Source organism: Brassica oleracea, chromosome C4 (assembly GCF_000695525.1).
Source record: "Brassica oleracea var. oleracea cultivar TO1000 chromosome C4, BOL, whole genome shotgun sequence".
Lineage (NCBI taxonomy): Eukaryota > Viridiplantae > Streptophyta > Magnoliopsida > Brassicales > Brassicaceae > Brassica > Brassica oleracea.
This window is the reverse complement of record NC_027751.1, coordinates 11600029-11624990: the sequence shown is the minus strand read 5'-3', so window position 1 is coordinate 11624990 and position 24962 is coordinate 11600029. Positions and strand designations below refer to the sequence as shown.

The following is a 24962-nucleotide window of genomic DNA, read 5'->3' as shown; positions in this document are numbered from 1 at the left end:
TTTTATATGATTTTTAGTAATTTTATACAAGTTGATTTAATACATTTACCAAAATAAATAGATAAAAAATTTATCTAAGAATCGAATTTTAAATATATTACATATTTATTATTAAATGTAATTTAAAATAAACAAAAAAAAATTTCTTAATTTTATGCTTAAATAATCAACTTTATATTAAATATTAGTCAAAAATAATAAAATATATAATATTAATAAATTTTATTTTAAATATAATTTAACTTTTAAAAAATTTATCACTGCACATGGTGCAGGAAAACACCTAGTATAACTTATACAATAACCTTATGCAACATATCTTTAAAACGTAGAATTTAACACGTAAGTCTACCGTTAGTAATTATCAGAATTTAGACACAAATATTATCTTCAGATTTTTCAGATTTCTAAATAATATTTTGATATAGCACGATATTTTGAAATTCCAAACTATAAATCACGTCATTATCATACGTATGCTGTATCGTATATGTGGTTAGTTCAAGAAAAAGTGACGTATCCAAATGATGTGCGATAAGTGTTAGGTAAATACCGAATTTCAAACTAGTTCACGAACTGACTTGAATCCGGATGAAGCCAAACTGATCAACTTGACCAAAAAATAACATAACAACTTGAATGGATCATATACGTACATTACCAGAAAGATGATTTCATACTACCAACTGCCATGTTTGTCGGAATGTTATCAGAATAAGCAATGACCAATCGTTTTTTGAAAGAAACGCAATTTTCAGAGTTCTAGGCTCGGAAATGGATGTTTCTCATAATTGTGTTGGAAGTTACCAATAGGATGTGTTCTTGCAAAAATTTCCGGAAACATCTACCGGAAAATACAAAGGAAGTTCTTACAAAATAGGATAACAATTCATCGAAACATCTGGAAAGTTAACGGCATGGTTCATCTGAAAATTAGTCAAAAAGGGACTGCTAGCAACCCATTAGGGGTGCTTAATTTTTTTATTTTTTTTTATTTTTGTTTATTTTATTTTTTTCTGATTAAAAAGAAAAAATTAAAAAAAAAGATCAATCGCGGACCGCCACGTGTCGGTTAGACCCACAAACAGAACACAGCGACGCTTAAACAAGCAGCAGAAGCGCTGCTGCTTAGATTTTTCCTGGGATCCACTCATTTGTTTTATATTTTTTTTAAGCACTCTCCCCTGAGCTCCCCTAGTTAATGATGGTCTAAGAAAACATGCTATTCCCGACATATTCTTCTGTCGGGAATCCGCCAGAAAATTGCATTCCCAACGAACACGCTTCGTGATGGATTCTCGCCGGACATATTCCCATACAAAAAAACTCTTCCGAAATTCATTGGAAAACTGAAAAATCCAGACAGATGGTATTTGTCAGGAAAATTCCCGACGGACACAAGTGGCCGGGAAAATTTCTTGTGGAGAAAAGTCGTTGGGAGTTCCCGACGGACAGATCTTGACAAGCTAAAGTTCCCGGGAATGTAAACTAGTGGACCCCAGGTTGTGAACATAAAATTCTTACCCACCACGCTGAGTACACCGCTTACAGAAGTAGATTTGCCCCAGGCTTCTTAAAATCGTCCCAAACGGTGAGGTTTATCGACTTCGGCACTTTTTCAGCGAGCCACTTCTGCTTCCACTCATTGAGTTTACCGCCATGGTTATCTCTTGCGTAATGGTGGAAGCGCCTTCCATATCCTTTGATTATTTTAAAACTAAATATATGTAATTTTTATAAATATATAAACTATATTATAGAAATTCATGTATCGCTCGGTTTCGGTTTGGTTTCAGTCTTTCGGTTCTAGGATATAGGATCCGCTCGGAAAATTGATCATATCCAAACCCGAACGAATCTCATTTTTTGTTCATATCCAAAATCGATCGATCGGTTTTTTGGTTTTGGATAAGTGTTCCCAGGTCTAGTTCCATAAATGAAACCATTCTTCATCCAAGACCTTTTATGTAAAATCTATGATATGCCAATATCAAATTAAAAAGCTTTAGGATCTTCTTCTTTGTTCTGTCATGCCCTGGGTATTCGGTTCTCTGTTTGGTTCTAGAGGTTTACGATTCGTTCAGGATTTAGAAAATTTTGTTTAGTTATTTTGGTTGTCAGTTTGGTTTGGGTAACAAAATTGAGAACCAGCAAATATCTGAAGTAACTTTGGATCCCATTCGGTTTTGGTTATGTTACTGTTTTGGTTAATTCGGGTTAAAAAGTCAGAAAATCCGTGTTTTGGATTATATATATCAGATTTTTAAAACAAATTGGATAAAATTTGGATAATTCAAATAATTTTAAATATTTCAGATGCAAAGTATTCTGATAATTCTGTTTTTGGGTATTTCGCCTTTTAAATAATATTTTTAATTATTTGATTATTTTAAAACTAAATATAGTTACTATTTAGTATATACACTATATTATAGAAATTTGGGTACCCATTCGATTCTCGGTTTGATTCCGCTTCAGTTTCGATCTTGCTTCAGTTTCGGTCTTTCGGCTATAGAGATATAGGATCCATTCGGATAACTGATATGATCCTAACCCGAACCGAATCTTATTTTTTGATTCAGGTTGGTTCTTCGGGATGTGTTTGCCTAGGTCAAGTTCCATCAAATTTAGATTTCATTGGTTTAATAGATTTACAATCTTGATAAAAGAGTTGTATAGCTAGTTAGCCACATAGTGGATACATTTTAGAAGAAAAATATTAAATATGGACGACCATATCTTGGTAAGAAATGTAGCGGATCATGGTTAATCTGAAGTAGATCTCATAAATTTTCCGGTTACTTGTCAAAAAGAACTCTAAAATCCTCCATATATTAATTGAGAAACATTACAACATCTTTTTTGTACCTACGTATTATCACTAGGATGATTCTTAAAATCATTAGAAAAATAGATTGATTCATCTAATTATATAATAAGCTTGTTATTTAAAATAACCATAAATTCATTATTAATGTTCTTTATTATTTCCTTAAATAAAAGTCACGGAATTGCCTAATGTAGCTAAAGTATATATGACAAGAAATGATTTTGAATAATAAAGAATTGATAAAAATTAGTGTATCTTCTATCATATTTGTTTAATTTTAAATTATTAAAATCTCTTGAATGAAGATCCTTAGTTCTTACCTGAAGCAGTTAGCGATCTCTTTGGCAAGAGAGTGCTTTTCGAAATTTCAAATGATTTGATAACATCAAAGGAAAGAGCTCTCGATGTTTTGTTCGGCTGCCTAATAACAACCGTGAAATGATAAAAGAGTTTGCAGCTTTGCCTCCTAAACCGATACTATTCTTATTGTTTAATATTAAAATGCTTATACCCACGCTGGTAAAACATTTCATTTAAAAAAAAATTTCTCTTGACAATTTTAATGATGCAGTCTTCAGAGGAAATTTTCGGAGATTCTTGCGGTTCTTCAGCAACTACTTTGTCTAAAAGAAAAAGCCAAGAAGAGCGAGACAATGATGTTGAGGATCAGCTGTTTGTTAACAAGAAACACTCTAAAAAAAGTCGAAAGCGAGGGAAGCTGCAGAAAACAAAAAAAAAATCTTTTCTTATTTCTTTGTTTTCAGTTCGCTTATTATTATTATTTTCTTGGATTTAGTTTCTTACGTTTTTCGTTTGGGATTTTATAGTTTTAAACAATTACTTAAGTTGTTCAAAAAAAAAACAATCCCTTATGTAAGCACTCTTTCATTGGCTTTAATTATCTATTATTTAAAGAATTACTTATATTAGCACTCTTTTATAGTATGTAATTTTAATCTATTTTTTATTCAAGAAACGTTTAAATTCATAAATAGTTTCAGTTATTCGTTCCTTCAATTAACCAATTTTCAAACTATTTAGATAACGTATATAAATTTAACATTTCTATTAATAAAATTATAAATCTATTAAATTATGTTTTTTTCCATACAGAATTCAATCATTTTTTGCAGGCTTCTATTGGATTTTGTTTTTTTTTTAATGAAATTGTACTTCTTAATTTTTATATTACTTGTGGATTATATTTCTACACAATTTCACTTAATAATAACATAATTGCCGCTTTTAAAACTAATATGGAAATATATTTTTAATATTTTTATGTATGTACCCTCCCCGCACAGGGTGCGGGCCAGTCAGCTAGTTAAAATAAATTAAACAACCACATTAAACATATATTCGTCGGAAATTCCTAGGATATTTCCGACGAAATACTGACGAATGGTGAAATTTCATATTTCTCCTAAATCAGTCAGAATTTCGTCAAAAATTTCCGACGAATATTTCTTCCGTCAGAAATTCCGTCAGAAATTCCGTCAGAAATGACTATGTTTTCTTGTAGTGGATCTGTTATGGTTTACATTCTTTTTAAAATCGAAAGTTGTGTGAATTGTTAAATATTTTAGCAGTAATGATTAGGCCTGAGACTTTTATCCGAGATCCGGATTCGATCCGAGATCCGGATTCGATCCGAGATCCGATCCGGATCCAATCCAAAAATCCGGATATCCGGAGGGACCGAATCCGGATTCGGATAGTAAAATAGTTGATCCGTCAAAGCCGGATCCGGATCCGGATATCTTGATTTTTTAGTCCGGATATCCGGATCCGTAAGTTTTATTAATAACTATTTCAAAATATTAATATCTATATATAAAAAATAATTTTATTTAATATATTTTCATTTTTATAATAGTATATATAAATTTTATGTAAATTTTGTAATATTATACATAGAAATAATTAAAAACATTATATATATATATATATATTTTTAAATTATTGTTAATATTTTATATATATTAGTATTATTATTTTTATTTATTTTAAGGATCTAGATCGCGGATATCCGCCGGATATTACAATTTTTAGAAAGATATCCGACGCCTGGATATCCGAGAACCCCAGATCCGGATAAGGATAGTAAAATTATAGATCCGGATCCGGATACCTTAAAATTGGTCGGATACCCGATCCGTCCCACGCCTGGTAATGATATTATGATCAGGACAGCTACAATAAAACAAGAAGTATAAGCCAATACACATATGAAAACCCAGACTGTGTGGTCATAAACTTCCAAATTACCAATCTACAAACACAATTGCCAGACGCCAGCTACAATACGAGTGATTATTCTACACATGTGCAGGGATTCCAATTTAAATCTAGTTTTTTTTTTAACTAAAAGAAAAACAGTTAGGCCACAAGGAATTCCAATTTTTTTACTAAATCTAGTTTTTGGCAAGCAAGTTTAACTGTGACACAAAATACCGTTTTACCTTCAACCATTTAATATATATATATATGTATATCATTTGGGAAGTCAAATTTTTTTTAAAAAATATTAGCATTAATGTTTTACAAAATAATATATATTTTTTTTTTAAATAAAAAGCAATTTTTAAAAAAAAATAAAAAGCAATTTTTTAAAAAAAATAAAAAGCTATAATATATATTTATTACTAGGAAAACTTTTATGTTTAACACTTTCATGGTACCACTTTTCATATTTACCAGTACCACCACTAAAGGAACATTTTCAAAAATATATTTTTCATTAAGTGGCAAAAGACTCTTACACACTTGTTATCTATATATATATAATAAATCATTATTTAAATAAATAAATAAAAAAAAATTATGTTTTCGAACTATACTATTTCAAATTTGAACTTTTTTTTAATTTTTTTTTCTAATTATTTTTTCAAAATTTTGTTTTTTTTATTTCAAAATTTCTTTTTAAAAATCGAAAATTATGTTTGAAACTATATTTTTAATTTTTATTATATTTTTTAAGTATTTATTTATATATTTATTAGAATCCTAAATTTCACATTCCAAAAACCCTACCCCACCCTTCAACTCTAAACCCTAAGTCTAGATTAGTTAACCCTAGGGGTATAAGTGTCTTTTACCATTCATTAAAAGTGATGGTGAAAGTGATTAGTGTAAACATGAAAAGTGATACTATGAATGTGGTATTTGTGGCAATTTCTCTTATTACTATTAATAAAAATAAACATATCTCTTTAATATTATTTTAGAAATCACTTTTTATGTGTTGCTCTCACGTTGATTCTTATTATTTAATTAAAATGATAATCTTAATGAAGTAAGTTTATCATTAAAATGTCATTACTAATTTTTTTATTTAACCTTTTTTAAAAAAATTATTTCCCAATCCCCTTATTATAGAAAAAGCATTATCTTTAGTATACATATATGCTTTTTATATTTAAAACATGTAATTTAATAAACAATATTATTTATAATTTTTTCACGTTCATTAGAAACATCATTTACTATTTAGTTTTATATTAATCAATTTTTAATATCTAAATAAAAAATAAAAATTTACAATCTTAATAATATATGAATGTTCATATCTCTACATAAATACAAATTATTTTTCAAGTTTGAACTACCAACAAAAGTATTTCAATATATAAATTCTACTTTATTCATAAAAAGCTGTATTTTCTCCATAAAAAAATCACAATCATTATTTTTTTAAAGAAATTCATTCATCTTTGAATACATGAAATATCAAAATGAATATCATAAAGTCAATTTATAATGGAAGAATACTTCAAATCATTCAGCTGGCTACACATTTTATCGAGACAATGATTATAACATGTAATAGAATTAGTTAAAAGGTTTTAATACCTATCATGTTTGCTACTCTTCTAGAAACAAGATTTTAATTTAGAATGCGGCACATTTTATTTTTACTTAGTGTTGACTTCACATTAGAAAACTAATTCTGTTGTTTACTGGAAAGATTTCTAAAATTAATTAGTTTTAATTGAATTCTGTGTTTTTAAAAATAACATCTGAATGTTTTAAACTACCAATTTTGAATAAAATGATAAATCTTAACTTCAATTAATAAAATTTTAATGTGATGTTATATTTTAAATAATGCAATTTTAAACTGGTCTTAAGCCATATTTTCATTTTTGAAATTTTGTTAGTTTGAAATTTTAAACTGGTCTTAAACCATTTTTTTTTAATTTTCTTTATAAGTTATTTGTGATTTTTCATAATTCACAAACTCCAGTGATAAAAAAAATAAATAAAATACAAATTTAAAATTAATATAACCATACAAAAAATACGAAACTAACTACACTAGATTAAAATTAGATTAAATTTGTTTAAAAATCAAACTAGAATTTTAGAAACAAATATAGGGAAGTTGAATATTCTGAAAAATCAAGTCATTAAAACATCACAACTCAATAACTCATAAATAACTGTCTTATCTAAAATAATAAAAATATCAAACTAAAAGAAACACAAATAAATTTTAATAACTAAATTTAGTTTTTTCGTAAATATTCATTCCTGCGTATAGAAGCGGATAACTCACCTAATTGAAATTAAAAAAAAAGATTTACATTAACCACTTAATAAAAAAAAATTCACTTTTTGTAAAACAACGATCAACCAGTTAAAACTTCAATAAAATCAATATTATTAAAACAGAAGTACAAAGTTGGATCCAACTTGCTTCTATGTAAAATATTTTTAAAATACTATACCCTATAATTAATTCCACTAAATCAATTTTAATGGTAAGATTCTAAACAATTGAAAAGAAATATTCAATGGATAAGGAAGTCTTACACAATAACAAAAGCCACCTCTGCTTCTCAAAACCAAAAAGGAATATTCAATATAAAGCTAAACAATTCTATCTCAACAAATTTCACAAACAAAAAAATTAAACAAACAAACATTCGTTAATGACCATTAGTTTTATACACCATAGTTTAGTTTATATGATTATATCTTTATATATTAATCGTATTGCTTATGATAGATATCTTATGTGATTTTGTTATTGTGTATAATTTTTCAAAGGTTTCCAAATGTTAATCTAATTATGAAATAACTAAGTCTAGGTTCAATTTCTAAACAAGTTGGAGTTAAAAGATATATAATAAAATACAATAATATTAAAACTAATAGTTATTTAAATATCTAATGCAAATTTTATAATTAAAAATTCTACAATTCAAATCAAATTGAATTTACATATTGGTCACCAATCGGTTCAACCGGTTAGCCTCAAAATTTACCGGATTACATATGGGATTATTGGTTTACCGATTTGACTATGGATCCAGGTCGAGTTTAGAGACAATGATTTAAATAAAATAATGTTTTAAATAGACATAATTCTTACAAATTAACAAAATATTTGTAACATTGTTTATTAAAAAAAAGTTTATCATAAAATATTTCGCGCTTTAAAAGCATGGATCAAAATCTAGTTAGTTGACATATTAAAACTACTACAGCATTGATCAAAAAAAAAAAAAACTACTACAGCATAACATCACACTACTAAACCAGTTCCATGATTGTGCACATTTCTGAATGATATATAAAAAACGAATTATTGTAACCACTTAATAAAACAATGTTCCACTGTCACTAAAATATTAAAGAAGTTAATAATTGCTCAAGATGATTTATTAAGACAGCTTTTTTTAACTGTCCAAACCCTTGCAATCCTAATATATATACATACATCCACTCTTCATTTTACTTCACCATCCTCTAAAGCAACACTTCCATCTTAGAACTTGCTCAATTTGAAATTTATCTTTGGAAAGATGGCTTCCAAAAACTCAGCCTCCCTTATCATTTTCCTCACATTCAACATCCTCTTTTTCACGCTAACTACTGCTTGTGGCGGTGGCTGCGGTTCCATTCCCAAACCTAAACCTAAGCCCACCCCAACTCCATCCTCCTCAGGAAGCTGCCCTAGAAAAACTCTCAAACTTGGCGTTTGTGCCAATGTCCTAAAGGATCTTCTCAAAATTGAACTGGGCACGCCACCGGTCAAGCCTTGTTGTTCACTCCTTAAGGGTTTGGTTGATCTTGAGGCTGCTGCTTGTCTCTGTACCGCCTTAAAGGCAAATGTTCTAGGAATTAAGCTTAATGTTCCCGTCTCTCTCAGTCTTCTTCTTAATGCTTGTGGCAGGAAGACCCCTCGTGGATTCATATGCGCTTGATCTACTATCAATGCTTCGATTGGAGAATATATATCCTCTCTTTTTCATATTCATCTCTCTTTATATCGTTCATTGAAATTACCTATTTTCAGTTTTTAATCCAATAAATGCTACTTCTATTTCTGTTATTGTATTCGCTTTAAAAAGTGTGTCCATGCATAATAAAAGTAATTAATCGGCTTCCAGTTTCCGCATTAGTTATAGAAAAAATATTCATGTAATAATTTTACTATGTAGATTAAAAAACAAATAAATTTATGTTGACCTGATATATCCGTTAAAATATATCGATTAGACTAAGAAAAACTCGAGATGTTTGTAAGAACTGCAAAACATAAGAAATTTACAATTTTATTAAAATATAGGAGATTTTAATTAGTATTAAAATATAAAAACACAACAATAATCCCAGAAACTAATCATACATACGAAATAAAACCAATCGAATCTTATTCTACAACTAAATAAAGAGGATTCCATTGTTTTTGATTGATCACTCAGCAATATGGATTTATTGAGAGTTGCCTGCACTGAAACCATAATGTATACACAAAACATTGTTCAGTAGAACTAAATCTGATAAACCTATTCTATCACGATATGTCCCGTATAATGATTACGCATGTGTTGCCAACACAGTGTAGGTACATATATAGTATGGATTCCCAACAAATAAGCATTATAAGTAAATTATTGAACGTAGCATGCAATACAACATACAGTGTTGGTACATTTAAACTAATAATCTTACTAATACAATAACAGTATTAGTATACAACATATCTTTAAAACATAGAACAACACGTAAGTCTACAGTTAGTGAAATATAGTCCATATAAAAATTGAATTACATTATATCTGTTTCTAATTTAAGGTATCTGAACAATTTTTAGATTCTAAAGAATATTGATAGAGTGTGAATTAATAGAACCAAACTGTTTCAATGCATCAGTGAGCTTTGAAAACCAGCATATATCTCGGGGCTTTTCAACCCATAATCGCCTTATCTAGTATGCAGACCTTGTTAGGATCAGCGTGTTGAAAGCCTTGAGGATGCTTCATATAGATTTTTTCAGTGGGATCACTATGCAAAAAGGCATTGTGAACATCCATCTGATGCATAATCCATCCCTTTCCTGCAATAACTTGCAGAGACTCCTCACCGTTGTCATTTTAGCTACCGGTGCGAAAGTTTCTTTGAAATCTTTTCTTTTGACTTGTAAAAATATAAAGTATTTTATTTTTTCAAATAATGAATGTAAGGTGTCAAAATGTTGTCAGAAGATATGGTTATGCGTAAACAACCAATAACACAGTAAATTACTTACAAAATCATAAACCCTATTATATTATAATATTGTTGATCAATAAATATTAACAACATTGTTATTGAGTTACAATATATATATAAATGTAAACAATTCTTCAAAATATTTATTGTAAAATCAAAAGTAAACACATATAGAATTAAAATAAATGTTCTGTGAGACAAACAAAAACGTTTTAAATAACAATTGAGTTACATTCTATATCAATTTGGTTGTTTGAATATCGAAAGGAAATAGGAGCTAGCCACCAACGTATACAAAAACATTTTAAAGGATAACCATGTATTGAAACTAATCAATACAAATACCAATGAAAATTGGTTCTTCTATTCCGGTCTGGTTCCACAGACCACCTCAAGTTTGAGTAATAGATCAGCCGTTTGATGTCAAAAAAAAAAAATCACTACGAATGAAAAAAATATTCGCGTGATTGTGCTGATCAAAATCTAGTGTTATTTTATATTGGTTAGACAACTTTTTACAATGGATTTTCTAAAATGACTATATTTTATTATTTTAAAAGTAGATAATCTCCAACCAAAACGATTATGGAATCAATCAATAGCACTCTTATTTGTATTTATATTTTTATTTATTATATTTTGAGAACTTCTCTAATTAAGGTCCTAATTTTTGGTCAAAAAATCGGAAAATATAATTACACAAATAAGTAATTAGAATAAGATGGATAGTACAAAGCGCAGACGACTTCCAGCAAATTCATCACTGGAATAGATTGATGTCCTATGTATTAATGATACGTTCCCTATCTAGTACGTTTCTTAGAAGTATTACGTCGTTTTTTTTTTGTTCACTTCTTACGTCGTTTTATGTCTCTTTTTTGGACAAACGTGGTTTTATCTCTCTACTTCTAGAAATACAGCCCAAGTTTTGCCGACGACAATGTATGAAAGTGCTTGATTCCGGATTCCCTTTCATTTTAGATATGATATGATAAAGATGATATGTCAATAAGGAGCGGTTTTGACTTTTGAGGTATGATTATGTCCGATTCGAAAAATAAAAGGGACTAAGACATATATTTCTACCCAGCAATACTTGCTTTCTGCTTTCAAAAAAAAAAAAACTTGCTTTCTGCAGGCTAACTTATTTTAGATCCCAACCATATTAATTTGGGATGATGATATTTTGGCCAACTAAAATTTTGTTTGTTTAATGTTGAGAGATCGACTGATACTGATTTCAGTTCGTTGTTTCGGTCACTTACCCGCCCAAAATTATCAATGTTTTTTTTTAAATACATATTCTGTTCAGTATGTTTCATGCTTTAAGTTGGAGTCGGTTTAAACCAACGCTTAATACGTTTTAATTATATGATGAAAATAATTCAAATAAAAAAAAAAAAATATATATATATATATATATATATATATACTGAACGAAATAATTAGAATGAGAAAAGAATACATACAAGTTTTTTTGGACCCGGCACAAGACTATGACTCATGATCCTCCGATTGACATAAAAAAATGCTTCCAAGGCTTTTAGTTTTCTTTTGTCGATCTAATACTTGTATATCCAAAAATTAATACATATGTAGCACATGAAGCACTCTGTGACAAATGAGATTCAAGCCCAACCCGAACCATTGATGTCCTCCAAATTAATAACATAAGATGATTATAAATTTTCTTTTTTTTTTAAAAAAGATGATTATAAATTTTGAAAACATTAAAATATATAGAGCATTTTGTATTGGCTGGGATTTTATCTACACATGTAAAGTTATAGAAGCTCTCATGTAATATGGCAATAGACTCTGAATAAATGTGCAATGGGGTCTTGAATTATAATCATGGTAGTGATAATAACAGCAGTTACAATTCAATAATACTATCATGAACGCACAAATGGAATTATTTATTTATAATTTTACAAAACCAACGTTCGGTTCTACGAATCTACACAACGGTGGTGGAGGGAACAAGTAATATTTGGTATATATGCTTTTGTAGAATGACAAATATATATAATATATAATCGATTATACTAAAACAAGTTGGTACTCTATTTTTACACCCTTGTAAAACCCTATAAATACCCACAACTTCTCTTCATTTCTCTTCATCTCTGTCTTAAACACACTTGACAATCCTTATAACTCTGAGTCTCTCATATTTCGAGAAAGAGAATGGCTTCAAGGAACTCGTCCTCTGTTGCTCTTTTCTTCGCCCTCAACATCCTCTTTTTCACCTTAACCGTTGCAACTGATTGTGGTTGCAGCCCAAGTCCCAAACCCAAGCCGGTCCCAAGTCCTAAGCCCCCCAAGCATGTCCCAAGTCCTTCAGTCCCAAGTCCCTCTGTCCCAAGTCCATCGGTCCCACACCCTAATCCTAGGCCGGCCACACCTCCGAGGACCCCTGGCTCATCAGGAAACTGTCCAATAGATGCTCTCAAGCTCGGTGTATGTGGAAATGTCCTAAGCGGCCTACTCAACATACAATTGGGTCAGCCATCAGCTCAACGATGCTGCTCGGTTATCCAAGGTTTGGTTGACCTCGAGGCTGCGGTTTGTCTCTGCACTGCTCTTAGGGCTAACGTTCTTGGGATCAACCTTAACGTTCCTATATCTCTCAGCGTTCTTCTCAACAAGTGTAACAAGAAGGTTCCGTCTGGTTTTGAATGCACTTGAAACAGCTATGCATACGGCATACGACGCACACACAGTTTCCTCTGCGAAATATTTAAGTTTGAATAAATGCATGCAAGCTACAGTCTAATATTTAAATCTTAATTTTGTTTAAGTGATATAATAAATGTGTAAGAGTTTTATATATTCTCTTAAACGTTCCTCGTCGTTGGTTCTTGTATGTTTTTCTAGCCATCTATACCTATTTTCAAATACTTAACACTTGCATTCGGATTATTGTTACAATCTTCAGACTGACATAATACCACATTATGAAATCACCAAACGATTAAATATCTCGTTTAAAAATGTAATTGTTAAACACTAAACGATGATTAGACCCTTCTCGAGAATTGTAGTGTAGTTGAACATGATAGTATGTTCAGCTGAGAATAAAGGTTGCTAATTCAAATTAAAGTAGGATCAGTAAGACTTATGTATGTGGCCATTTTATTTTTGTGTCTCCGTAAGAAATGCGGTTGGATTACTAGTGTTTGATGCGTGATCATGTGTATTAAGGTTGAATGATATATATGCGATTTCATTACCTCACGACCCAGAGACATGGCCGCAGAATATGTGTGTTTATGAGTCTATGAGACCTTAATGGAAAGTTTATGTGATGATATTGAAATCTATTAAGGGTATGCTGAGAATCCCTATTTCTTGGCAGAAGAAGTAATACCTTGCATGAAAATTTAAGGACAATTTCCAAAACCACTTATTTCTCAAAAAAAAAATTCAAAACCACTCACTTTAAAAATGTTCCACTGATAATACAGTAATGTTTATGTGCTTTCAAGTGTAGTTTATTAAACTGAAAAGTATCAAAACCATAGGCTAGATGTCAGAAAATAATTGAAACCCTTGGAACGAAAAAAAAAATACTATATGGAATATTTTGGCTCTGGACCTGAAAAAGTTACAGTTTTCAGCCTAAAAATTCTTAGTCATAAAAGATAGTACAATTAATTAGTAATATAAATAACTACGTTTATATGCCAATAAAGAAATATTAACTCAAATTTGAAATAGGATTACCCAAATATAATTTAAATTTACTTAGGATAAAAATATGGTTATACTTATTTATTCTACTTTTTGAATAAGAACTAACTCTTACGATATTTTAGTCATTTCTCAAATTTAACAACTATAATTGCATTTGTTCAAAAAAACAACAACTATAATTGCATAGCTTGAATGTTATAATAATTTTTTTGTGTTTTCTTTTTGGATCAAAAACATACAGTATATTAGAATTCGAATTCATATTTTTCAAAAAATAAAATATGAATTCAAATCTAATATTGGTGATACGGTTATGGCACAAAGGACAAACACAAACCACTATGATATATATCTTTGTCTGTGGATTTTGTATTTTATGATAACCGGTTTAAACATTCATACGAATGGAAATTTCATGCATGTTCGGGTTGTACGACTCGTGATGGTGTGAATCTGAGTAATATTAAGCTCAATGCCAGAAGTAAGTAAACTTATGTGGGGACAGTGGGATATTTGGAGCCAGTCTTGCCAAGATATATGCAATTATAGTCGCAAATAAAGACTCAAAGAAATTAAAGACAATTATAGGGTTTTTAATAGTCGACAATGAAAATAAAATAACATGATTACGTTGAATATTCAAACTACGGTTAAGGAAATGATTGATACTCCATCTGTATCAATATAAGTGGTTTTTAAGGTTTTTACACATGGATTAAGAAAATACAATTTTTTTTACAATTTACATTGGTTACATAAAATATCATTAAATGAAACTAGTTTAACCAATAAGAAAAGAAGACACTATTTTGTAATTGATCACAAAATTCAAATGCTATTAAATTTTATCTAGAATAGTAAGAACATCAATTATTTTGAAACAATTTTTTTTTTCTTTAAACATCACTTAAATTGATACGGACGGAGTATTACTTAACACATCCCCTTATATATTAATTTAGAAGTCACTTAATTGATTTCGTGACTTCTGCTGATGTGTCGCTCATAGGAGATCTTTCTAATTAATTATTATAATTTGATTGGTTGATGGTTTTTAATTTTTTATTTATTTAATTAAAATTTTTAAAAGGAAACTAACCTTAGAATTACCTAATCTAATATATGTTTCTAAATATACAATTAAGCATCTTAAATATAGATAAATTAATATAATTTATTTATAGAAACAATTAAATATCATAGATTACATTATATAAATTGATAATATACATTTAAATACATATGATACTACAGAAACAATTATAAAAATGGTTTTTAATATATTTATATTAGTAGTGGATACAATAATCATAGATTCCAGAAAACGAATTAATGTAAACCTAATAATATTAATTAAACTCACTCATTCACTCTATATATATTCTTAAATGTATCAAATGAATGCAAAACAATCAAATATATAATTATAAAACATTCTCATCATTATCCAATGACAATGTGATATCATATATAAGTTATCACTTTTAGAAATGTATACACAAGATCCATCATTTTCTAACTTATGAATATACATATTACTGAAATATATACACAAGATCCGTATAGGTAATTAGTTATATCTGAAACTGAACCAAATCTAGTTTTTGGGGTCGGTTCGGTTCTTTTGGTTCTGACTTTTTTGAGAAGTCCTACTTACCACCATGGTAGAAACATAAGTATCTGAAATATCTAGAATGAAAATGGAACTGAAATATACTTACTACAAAAAAATATTGAAATAGCTACCTAATCTAGAACAAAAATAAACTGCCCAATCAAACTCCACATCACCCATATATGCATATTGAGACATCCATAATCAAAATGAAACTGAAGTTTACTCGTGTAGATATTGAATAATAAATACCTCTGGTCAGTGTTCAAAACAATTGCGGCAACTGGCATTTATTGGCCACTAGGTGGATAATTCAGGTCTAAGTGGGTCTTAATAGTTGATGAATTATTAATTTATTTTTATTTATTTTAAATTTATATTATATATTCGAGTTTTAGGTTTAATTACCAAATTATTTTTATGAATTATAAAACCTAGATATACAAAATAAAATATTTACACCAATTTGCATTAACATTATTGGTTAATTTAAAAGATTTACACCAATTTATATGGATCTAGACTAGTATATGCTATTTTATCTAATTTAGAACTGTTACACAAATTGGATTTTAAGAAAAATATTTTGATTATAACATTTGTCGTCTAGGAGTCCACGCATACCCATGTTTAATTTAGAACAATATTGTTTATGGCTAAATACTAATCTCTCCATTTTAAATTATATGATGTTTAGAAAGTTTATATTGTTTGAAAATATAAGATATTTTTAATTTTTAAGGTTAAATTTAACTTTATTAGATATTGTTTAACCAATTAGATTTTAATGTAGTTTTTATAACTGATTGAATAATTTTAAAACTATATCCTTAAAAATGTTTTTAGAGAGAAATATGTTTATTAATTTTCGTGCATTAAGTCAAAACATTATATACTACGAAACGAAAACGAGGGAGTAAAAGGTATTAAATAGCAGGCCAATCAAAATTTGTCCACTCCTTAATAATTATTTTCCATATGTATATTCTATGTCCACTTGACTTTATTAGTTTTTCTAGCTATTTGTTTCTTTTGAAGAAAGTCGAGATAATATCTTTATTAACGGGTTTTAACTATTTTGTGGTCTGCATTGCTGATTTAACAAGGTATACTTCTTTGAGGACAAATGCTTTTATTGACTATGAAAAAGTAAAGCAGCTTTTGGGGTAAGACCAATAATCTGCGTTACTCTAATTGTCTAACAGAAGAGTACGTGACGACGTTCACATCATAATTTCATGTCAATAATATAAATTCTTTTGTTTGTTGTTTTTACTAAACAAATATTGCATATTCTGATAATTCCAAATATATTAATTGAGAAGCATTATAATATTTTTTTGTAGCAATTTGTCATCACTAGGATGATTCTTGGAATCTTTAAAAAAATAGGTTGGTTCATCTAAACATATATTATATATTTTATTAAACTAACTATTAAATGATGTCAAAAAAAAAACTAACTATTAAATTAATTAGTTGTGTACAAAAAATATACTATATTCTTTCCTTAGATAAAAATTACATAATTACCTAATATGATTAACATATTTATGATAATTAATAATTATGAATTATAAAGATTGATAACAATTTTTGTATCTTCTCTCTTTTTTGTTTAAAATTAGATTTTTCTTATATGTTATATTTTGAATTTCTTAAAACGACTATAAATTACTAAAAAAATTCGAAGTCCCACACTGAAAATTTTGTGATCAATGGTTTAACCTTTTTGTTATAACAAGATACCAAGCTGACAAAAAAAGTTATAACAAGATACCAATGATCATAAATCATATGAATATATGAAGTTTCATTTAATAAATATCATATTATATATTTATATATATGTGTATTAATATTGTTTTAGTTAAACTATATACCATATAAATATACACAAATATGTTAACTTCAGAATTTGCATTGAAAACGTATTAAGACATTAATATTTGATTTTGAAATTTGCATCGAAAAAATCTCACTTTGAAAATTTTGTGATTAATGGTTTAAATTTTTTGTTACAGCAAATATACAAATATTAATAAAATCATATGAGTAGGAAGTCTCAATAATAAATATTTATATTAAAATATACTATATCTCTATCTCAATATCATTGAAATTTAATTATATACCATATAAAATAAATAAAATTACTGTTTGATTTACTTACCAAAAACATAATGTCAATAAACAAGAGATATTATTTTTATTTATGTGCTTGCTCTAACTTAAATATGTATATAATACGTAAATGAACACAATATAAATTTTAATATTTAAAAATTATTTTTATACATAATCTCATCTCGTGCATAGTGCAGATTTTAACTTAGTATACATATATTACACAACATATGTCCCATTAATTAGTCGTAAACTACTATTAATAACATGGATTAAGCTGCATTATTGCAGTGGTAAACTGGTAAAGAGGCGTTTGAGCCTAGTAAAAAAAGTTGGCACCGGGATTTGTATACTGGCGATTTATTTCGATGGTGACTGTGTTTAAAATATGAGGGTTTCTTAGTTTAAAAAGTAAAATTTTGGTAAAACTGAATTGCTCCTAAAGCTTTGATTATTTGAGCGGATAATAAATCAGTAGCAGTATACTATATAAGCAATATAATGCGGCAGAAGTTGTATATTTTACTAATCTATTTAATAGAATGATTGGTAAACCAGTATGAATATGTTATTTAAAATTATTATAAAAATTATTATATAATATATTTATTTCTAATGAATATATTCCTAATATTTTTTTTTTTGTCATCAACAATACAGATTCATACTGACTCTGTAAACCAAACCGGGTGATCTGCATCCATATGAACGACGAAAGACAATTGCTTTCTAGCACTGCGTGCTAGACTATCCGCCTTTGCTATCCGCCTTTGAATTTTTCGTCTGTGGTACGTAGATAATCTCTGATCGGGAGAAGTTCTCTTTCAGGATCTTGATATCTTCCAAATAATTTGCAAAAGCTGGTCATTCCTCTGGTTCCGAAACCATTTTCACCAATTGAGAACAATCTGTTGCAAACGTAACCTGAAATTGACGTAAATTCCTCATGCATTCCATTGCCCATAATAGCGCTTTCATCTCCGCATGAAGAGGCGAGAGACTAGCCCTAACATTCTTCGCCCCCAACAATCCATCGAAACCTTCCAAAGTACTGAGCCAACCTTATCCTGAAAAAATAACACCCTCTTTCCACGAGCCATCTGAAAAACACCATCTTCCTGGGATCGACGGCAATATCATATCTATTATTGGTGGTGGCGTCCTCTGGTCATTCACTACTTGTGCCTCGGCCCACAAAGTTGATTCTGTTTCAGCCAATTTAAGTGTATCTATAGAATCCATATCCAAATTACTAAAAACTTTATTATTCCTAGCTTTCCAGATGTACCATAGTATCCATGCAAACTGGTGATCCTTCATCTGCGGGAAAACTCTCCAAAATAGATGATCCATGTTTGTGAAGAGTGAACTTGTTGGAAAAATAGTTGGATTTAATGGTATCTTCGAAAGAGACCAAACCTGAAGAGCTGGAGGACATTAAAAAAACACATGATTTATCGATTCCTCAGGAGCTCCACATCTTACACAACAAATATCCTCTTGAATCCCCCTTGCTTGTAAATTCTTCCGCACTGCTATACACTCTGTCACTAATTGTCATATGAAATGTTTTAGCATTGGTGGGCACCGTATTTACCGTATTTTCCAGCAGTAAGCCTTCAAAATATCAACTGTGGGACCAATCAGTAATGGTGGTCTTTCTCTATCTGGATAAATCCGCTCTACCTGATATCCTGATTTGACCGTATATTTTCCATTTTTTGTAAAGTGCCATCCATCTCTATCCACCCGCTGAGTCCTATTTAGTGGAATACTTTCTATAAGTTTCGCATCCTGAGGATCCACGAAAGCCCGAATTGCCTCTGAATTCCAAGTACGCGAGGTAGAGTCAATGAGGGACTCTACTGTAAGGTCCGGGTATAAATTATGTTGATTTTTATTAGCTGGTCTCGGGCGAGTGGTTGGGAGCCAAGGGTCATTCCATACAGATATAGAAGACCCTGATCCCACCCTTTTGATTAGTCCTTTGCTAACCAGAGATCTAGCAGAAATAATCCTCCGCCAGCCGTATGACAACGAATCGGTTCCAAGGGTGAAGCATTTCTAAAATACCGACCTTTAAAACTCGAGAAAATAAAGTGTTTGGCTTCTCTATCAGACGCCATAACTGTTTACCAAGCATCATTGTGTTGAAATCAGTGATATCTTTAAACCCCAAACCTCCTTCCTCCTTATCTACACATACCTTGTCCCATGATTTTCAGTGCATGCCTCTTATACTTTCTCCTGGACTCCACCAAAATTGTGATACTACGCTTGTCAGTTTTTTCACTGTTGCTTTAGGCAAGCGATAATAGGACATCGTATGATTTGGTAATCCCGTAATCACTGATTTAATGATCACTTTCTTTCCACCTTTTATGAAAAACTTGAAACTCCACCTATTGACTCTATTATTTTAACGATCCTGTACAAAGCTAAAAAATTGGATCTTTGATCCCTCTATATTTTCTTGTAGACCAACATATGATCCCATTCTTCCAAGATTCTGAATACCTAAAATATCTCTTAATTCCTGTCTAACAGATTCTTTAATCCTATATCTAAATTGAATGGAAGACTTATCAATCTTATATTCCTAATATAATATATATATATATATATATATTATATTAGGAATATAAGATTGATAAGTCTTCCATTCAATTTAGATATAGGATTAAAGAATCTGTTAGACAGGAATTAAGAGATATTTTAGGTATTCAGAATCTTGGAAGAATGGGATCATATGTTGGTCTACAAGAAAATATAGAGGGATCAAAGATCCAATTTTTTAGCTTTGTACAGGATCGTTAAAATAATAGAGTCAATAGGTGGAGTTTCAAGTTTTTCATAAAAGGTGGAAAGAAAGTGATCATTAAATCAGAATTAAAAGAAGACAATCCTTTAATATCAAGAAGATATGAACCTTTTCTTCAAAAAAAAAAAAAAAAGAAGATATGGACCAGTAAGCTTGAGATGGCCATTTAATTATTTTATATAAACGAAATATCGTATTTAGACATTACCAAAAAAAAAAAAAAAAAACGCATTTTGGATTTTACCAAAAAAATAATATCGTATTTTGGCCGACGACGTCTTTTTAATTAGGAAGAATTTAAACCTTAAAGCACCTCCAACCGGGGTTCTTCCCGTTGGGGTTCTTAATATATGTGTTATGTATATATATATATGTATATATTATATATATGTAAATAATTGTGGGCTCCCATAGGTAAGGGTTCTTAAAAGAGGGTTTTAAGAATCCCTAAGAACTCTTATTTATGGGTTTCCACAATAATTGTGGACCCTATAATTATTTATACAAATATAATATATACATATATATATATATACATAATACATACATTAAGAACACCAATGGGAAGAACTCCCATTGGAGATGATCTTAGGGCAAGGCCATCGGCGGGTTTAGTGATGGGTTCTTAGAGAAAAAAGGGAAAAAAATAAATAAAAAATGCTATTAATGGACAGAACCGGGCTTTTAATAAGAGAGTTTAGAAGTGTTAATAACCCCTTACGTGGCAGTAGTATATTGGCTTGATCTTTTTGCACGAAAGAGAAAAAAGTTGGGTCTTCTGTTTTTGCATTCGTTTGGTCTTTCTCATCGACAAAATCGAAGGGTCTCTCTCTCTTGTCGATTATGTTATTCAACTCTGACGGAGATGTTCCTTGATCCGTTTCGTCTGCCTCCGATTCTGTCTTTGTCTTGTTGGATTTCGTCGAAATCCCCTCAACGGATTTCTCTCTTCGTCGTGGGTTCTCTCGAAATCTCCAACGGAGATGATGTTTGATTCGTTTATCTCTTCGTCGTTGTTCTCCTCTAGATCAGTCCATGCAACCACCGTGAAGGTTCGTTTTCTTTTATATTTTGGATCATATTGATTTAAATTCCTTCGATAAGAATAGGAAAATTTTGTGTCGATGTCGAGATTTGTCTGTGTTTATGTCATCTCTTTGTCTGTCTTATTAAATCGATTTGCTTCCATCTGAATACTCGTTGAAATTGAAAGAGCCGCGAGAGAAATTGAATACTCGTTGATCCAATAAGTTTATTGATTAGATGGGTTTTGTAGGAACTCAAAGAGATAGGAAGAACATAGGAGCTATGTCTCTGATTCAGTATCTACGTTTACAGAAGCTTCGTAAAAGATGTTCTATCTACATTGGTTAGTCTTTTTCCTTTACTCTAATTTGGTTTCAGGTTAGAGATATAGCTATGGTGTGATTGAATAAGTTATATGTTATTGTGTTCAATGATTGAATAAGTTATATGTTATATGTTATTGTGTTCAATGGTAGAGATATAGAAATGGAGCAGCAAGAAATGGATCAGACTTCATCAAAGTGGATCAAACCTCATCAAAGCATCTCTGTTTCATCTTCTTCTCTGAAGAGGTTAGTCGACAAAACCTTTTAATGCGTGTTAGACATAGATTAGATGGGAATTAAATGTACATGTTAGTTGCGAGAAGGGTTTACCATAAATTGCTTTGTTGGGTTGTTTACGGTTTAGGTAGATTCATTTACTTTATTGGTTGCTTTGATGGGTTTAGGTAGATTCATTTACTTTGTTGGTTATTTACGCTTTAGGTAGATAATTGAATGACATTAACAAATAACACCTACTAAACTATCCTTAAAGTTGCTTTTAAAACCGAGCAACTCTCTCTTTCTCATTTCATATGTCCTTCTCCTTTCATATTTCCTTTCGTAAAACAGAAGAAGCTCTCCTTCTCCTGCGGTATGGATCCTTTTAGTCATCCTTGTAGCTTTCAAAACCTCTTAAACTCACAACAACCCAACACCTCCTTCTCCTTTGCTAGTCGTGAACCTTCAATTGAACTCTCTGCCTCCGATGCGTCTGTATTTGGTACACAATCCCCTGAAGATGCCACCGAAGATGCAGCCTTTGTGTCTGACCATAAAGAAAGACGGAAATGGTCACCAATTGAAGATGTGGTGCTTATAAGTGCTTGGCTTAACACGCCGAAAGATCCGGTGACAGGAAATGAGCAAAAAGCTATTGCCTTTTGGAAGCGGATTGCGGTTTATTTTGCATCAATTCCTAAGCTTGCGGGTTTGCCAAAGCGAGAGCCTAGCAACTGTAAACAGAGGTGGGGGAAGATTAACAAGGGTGTTTTCAGGTTTGTTGGGTGTTATGAAGCGGCAACCAAACAGAAGTCTAGTGGACAGAGTGAGAATGATGTGTTGATAATGGCTCATGACATCTTCTTTAATGATTACAAAGTAAAGTTTACACTCGAGCATGCTTGGTTGGAGCTTCGCCATGATCAGAAGTGGTGTGGAGCTTCTTCAACAAGAGATAAGGTTAGCTCAAAAAGAAGGAAGTTAGATGATAGCTCGGCACAGTCATCAACGTCTGTGGCAGGAGGGGATGAAGTAATGGCTCGTCCTGTTGGCGTGAAAGCAGCAAAGGCAAAAGGTAGAAGGAAGGGAACGGCTTCTGAAGATGAAGTGAAGAGCCAAGCGGATTTTCAGAGCTGTTGGGATATAAGGCAGAAGGACTTTGCCTTGAAGTAGCAGCTTAACAAGCAGAAACTCCTTGACAGCTTGATTGCGAAGACATAGCCACTTAGTGAGCTTGAAATCGCCTTGAAAAATAAACTGATAACTGACATGTTGCCAAGTTAGTTTGGTTAACTAGTTAGCTTGGTTTGTGCTCTGTCGAGTTAGTTTGCTTTGTGATTAATGTCAAGTTGTTTAAGGTCTGTTAATCCACCTAATGGTTAAGTTGTTGTTGTCTTGGTCTCTTTGTTGTTGGTTATGCTTAATAAAGCTTTCACTTGTTCTTCTCTTTGTCTCTTTGTTGTATCTTTGTGATCAGTTATTCTCGTGTTGGTTTGATGTATCCTTTGTCTCTTTGTTTTTATTGTAGGTGGTCTGGTATGGACAGTTGTGATGTTGTTGTCTCGGTTGGATTATTTTGTGATCCCGTGATACAAGGCCAACATGTGACACAAGGAGACAGTATGAGACAGTAAAGCTTGTGACACAAGGAGACACAAGGATTTTTTTTCTGTGTATTATTTGTTGTATTTTGTGATCCCGTGACACAATCCCGTGTACCAACACTAAGAAATAGCTTCTTTATAAATTGAAAAGCTTCTTTCTTATTTTCCACAACTCACAACAACTCCGAGAGAGAGCAAGAGCTTCTTTCTTATTTTCCACAAATCACATTATTGTTTCTTTCTTTTCAATTTTGCTTCTCTCATATTTTTCTCCAAATAATCAAATCTTTCTTAACATTTTCTAAATGGCATCTTCTTCTAATAATTTCGAGGAGATGGATGAAAAGTTAGATCAAAATTTTGATCAACAATTCGAAAATCTCTTAATTCAATATGAAAATCGTCAAGAAGCATCAAGGTCAAAAAAGAAACGAGCCTACATTGAAAGACAACGAGAACAAGGACACATGCAGTTATAGAACGATTATTTTAGTGAAGATGCAACATATCCTTCTCACATGTTTCGACGCTGTTTTCGAATGAACAAGTCCTTGTTCATGCGTATTGTTGATCAACTCTCCGCTGAAATCCCCTACTTTCAAACAAGAAGAGATGCTACTGGAAGGTTCGGTCACTCTGCGTTACAAAAGGCAACAGCAGCAATTCGCATGATGGCGTATGGTTGCCCGGCTGATGCGATCGACGAATACCTCCGACTTGGTGAGACCACCGCGCTTTTATGTTTAGAACATTTTGTTGAAGGAATCATAAATTTATTTGGAGATGAGTATCTAAGAAGACCCACGGCAGAAGATCTTCAACGACTACTTGATATTGGAGAGATACGCGGATTTCCCGGGATGATAGGAATCATTAATTGTATGCATTGGGAGTGGAAGAATTGTCCGACCGCATGGAAAGGTCAATATACACGTGGATCAGGAAAGCCAACAATCGTTTTAGAGGCTGTAGCGTCACAAGACCTGTGGATATGGCACGCATTTTTCGGACCTCCAGGTACATTAAATGATATCAATGTTCTTGATCGATCACCGGTTTTTGATGATATATTACAAGGTCGAGCTCCAAAAGTTAATTACATTGTCAACGGACACAAGTACCATTTGGCTTACTATCTCACAGATGGTATATATCCTAAATGGGCTACTTTTGTCCAATCTATTCCACTTCC

At 30.8% G+C, this 24962-nt stretch overlaps 3 protein-coding genes across 3 annotated transcripts; all 3 read left to right on the top strand.

Moving 5' to 3' along the window:
• Nucleotides 1-8568: 8568 nt before the first annotated feature.
• LOC106341735 (lipid transfer protein EARLI 1-like) lies at nt 8569-9225 on the top strand. The gene has a single exon (XM_013780440.1). The coding sequence runs from the start codon at nt 8641-8643 to the stop codon at nt 9040-9042; it is 402 nt and encodes a 133-aa protein (XP_013635894.1). The 5' UTR covers nt 8569-8640; the 3' UTR covers nt 9043-9225.
• A 3218-nt stretch (nt 9226-12443) lies between these two features.
• LOC106341734 (lipid transfer protein EARLI 1-like) lies at nt 12444-13241 on the top strand. The gene has a single exon (XM_013780439.1). It carries the CDS (start codon nt 12524-12526, stop codon nt 13022-13024), a length of 501 nt encoding a protein of 166 aa, XP_013635893.1. The 5' UTR covers nt 12444-12523; the 3' UTR covers nt 13025-13241.
• Nucleotides 13242-21578: 8337 nt separating this feature from the next.
• Nucleotides 21579-23339, top strand: LOC106338119 (glutathione S-transferase T3-like). Its single transcript, XM_013777166.1, has 4 exons — nt 21579-21647; nt 22000-22017; nt 22098-22193; nt 22518-23339. Exons 1-4 carry the CDS (start codon nt 21579-21581, stop codon nt 23337-23339), a joined length of 1005 nt encoding a protein of 334 aa, XP_013632620.1.
• The last annotated feature ends 1623 nt before the right edge of the window (nt 23340-24962 follow it).

Excerpts from the sequence above, each read along its gene's own strand:
- LOC106341735 (XM_013780440.1), top strand. The coding sequence starts at position 8,641 with ATGGCTTCCAAAAACTCAGCCTCCCTTATCATTTTCCTCACATTCAAC.
- LOC106338119 (XM_013777166.1), top strand. The coding sequence starts at position 21,579 with ATGATGTTTGATTCGTTTATCTCTTCGTCGTTGTTCTCCTCTAGATCA. Across the intron at positions 22,194-22,517 it reads TCATCTTCTTCTCTGAAGAG|AAGAAGCTCTCCTTCTCCTG; the intron begins GTTAGTCGACAA and ends TTCGTAAAACAG.
- LOC106341734 (XM_013780439.1), top strand. The coding sequence starts at position 12,524 with ATGGCTTCAAGGAACTCGTCCTCTGTTGCTCTTTTCTTCGCCCTCAAC.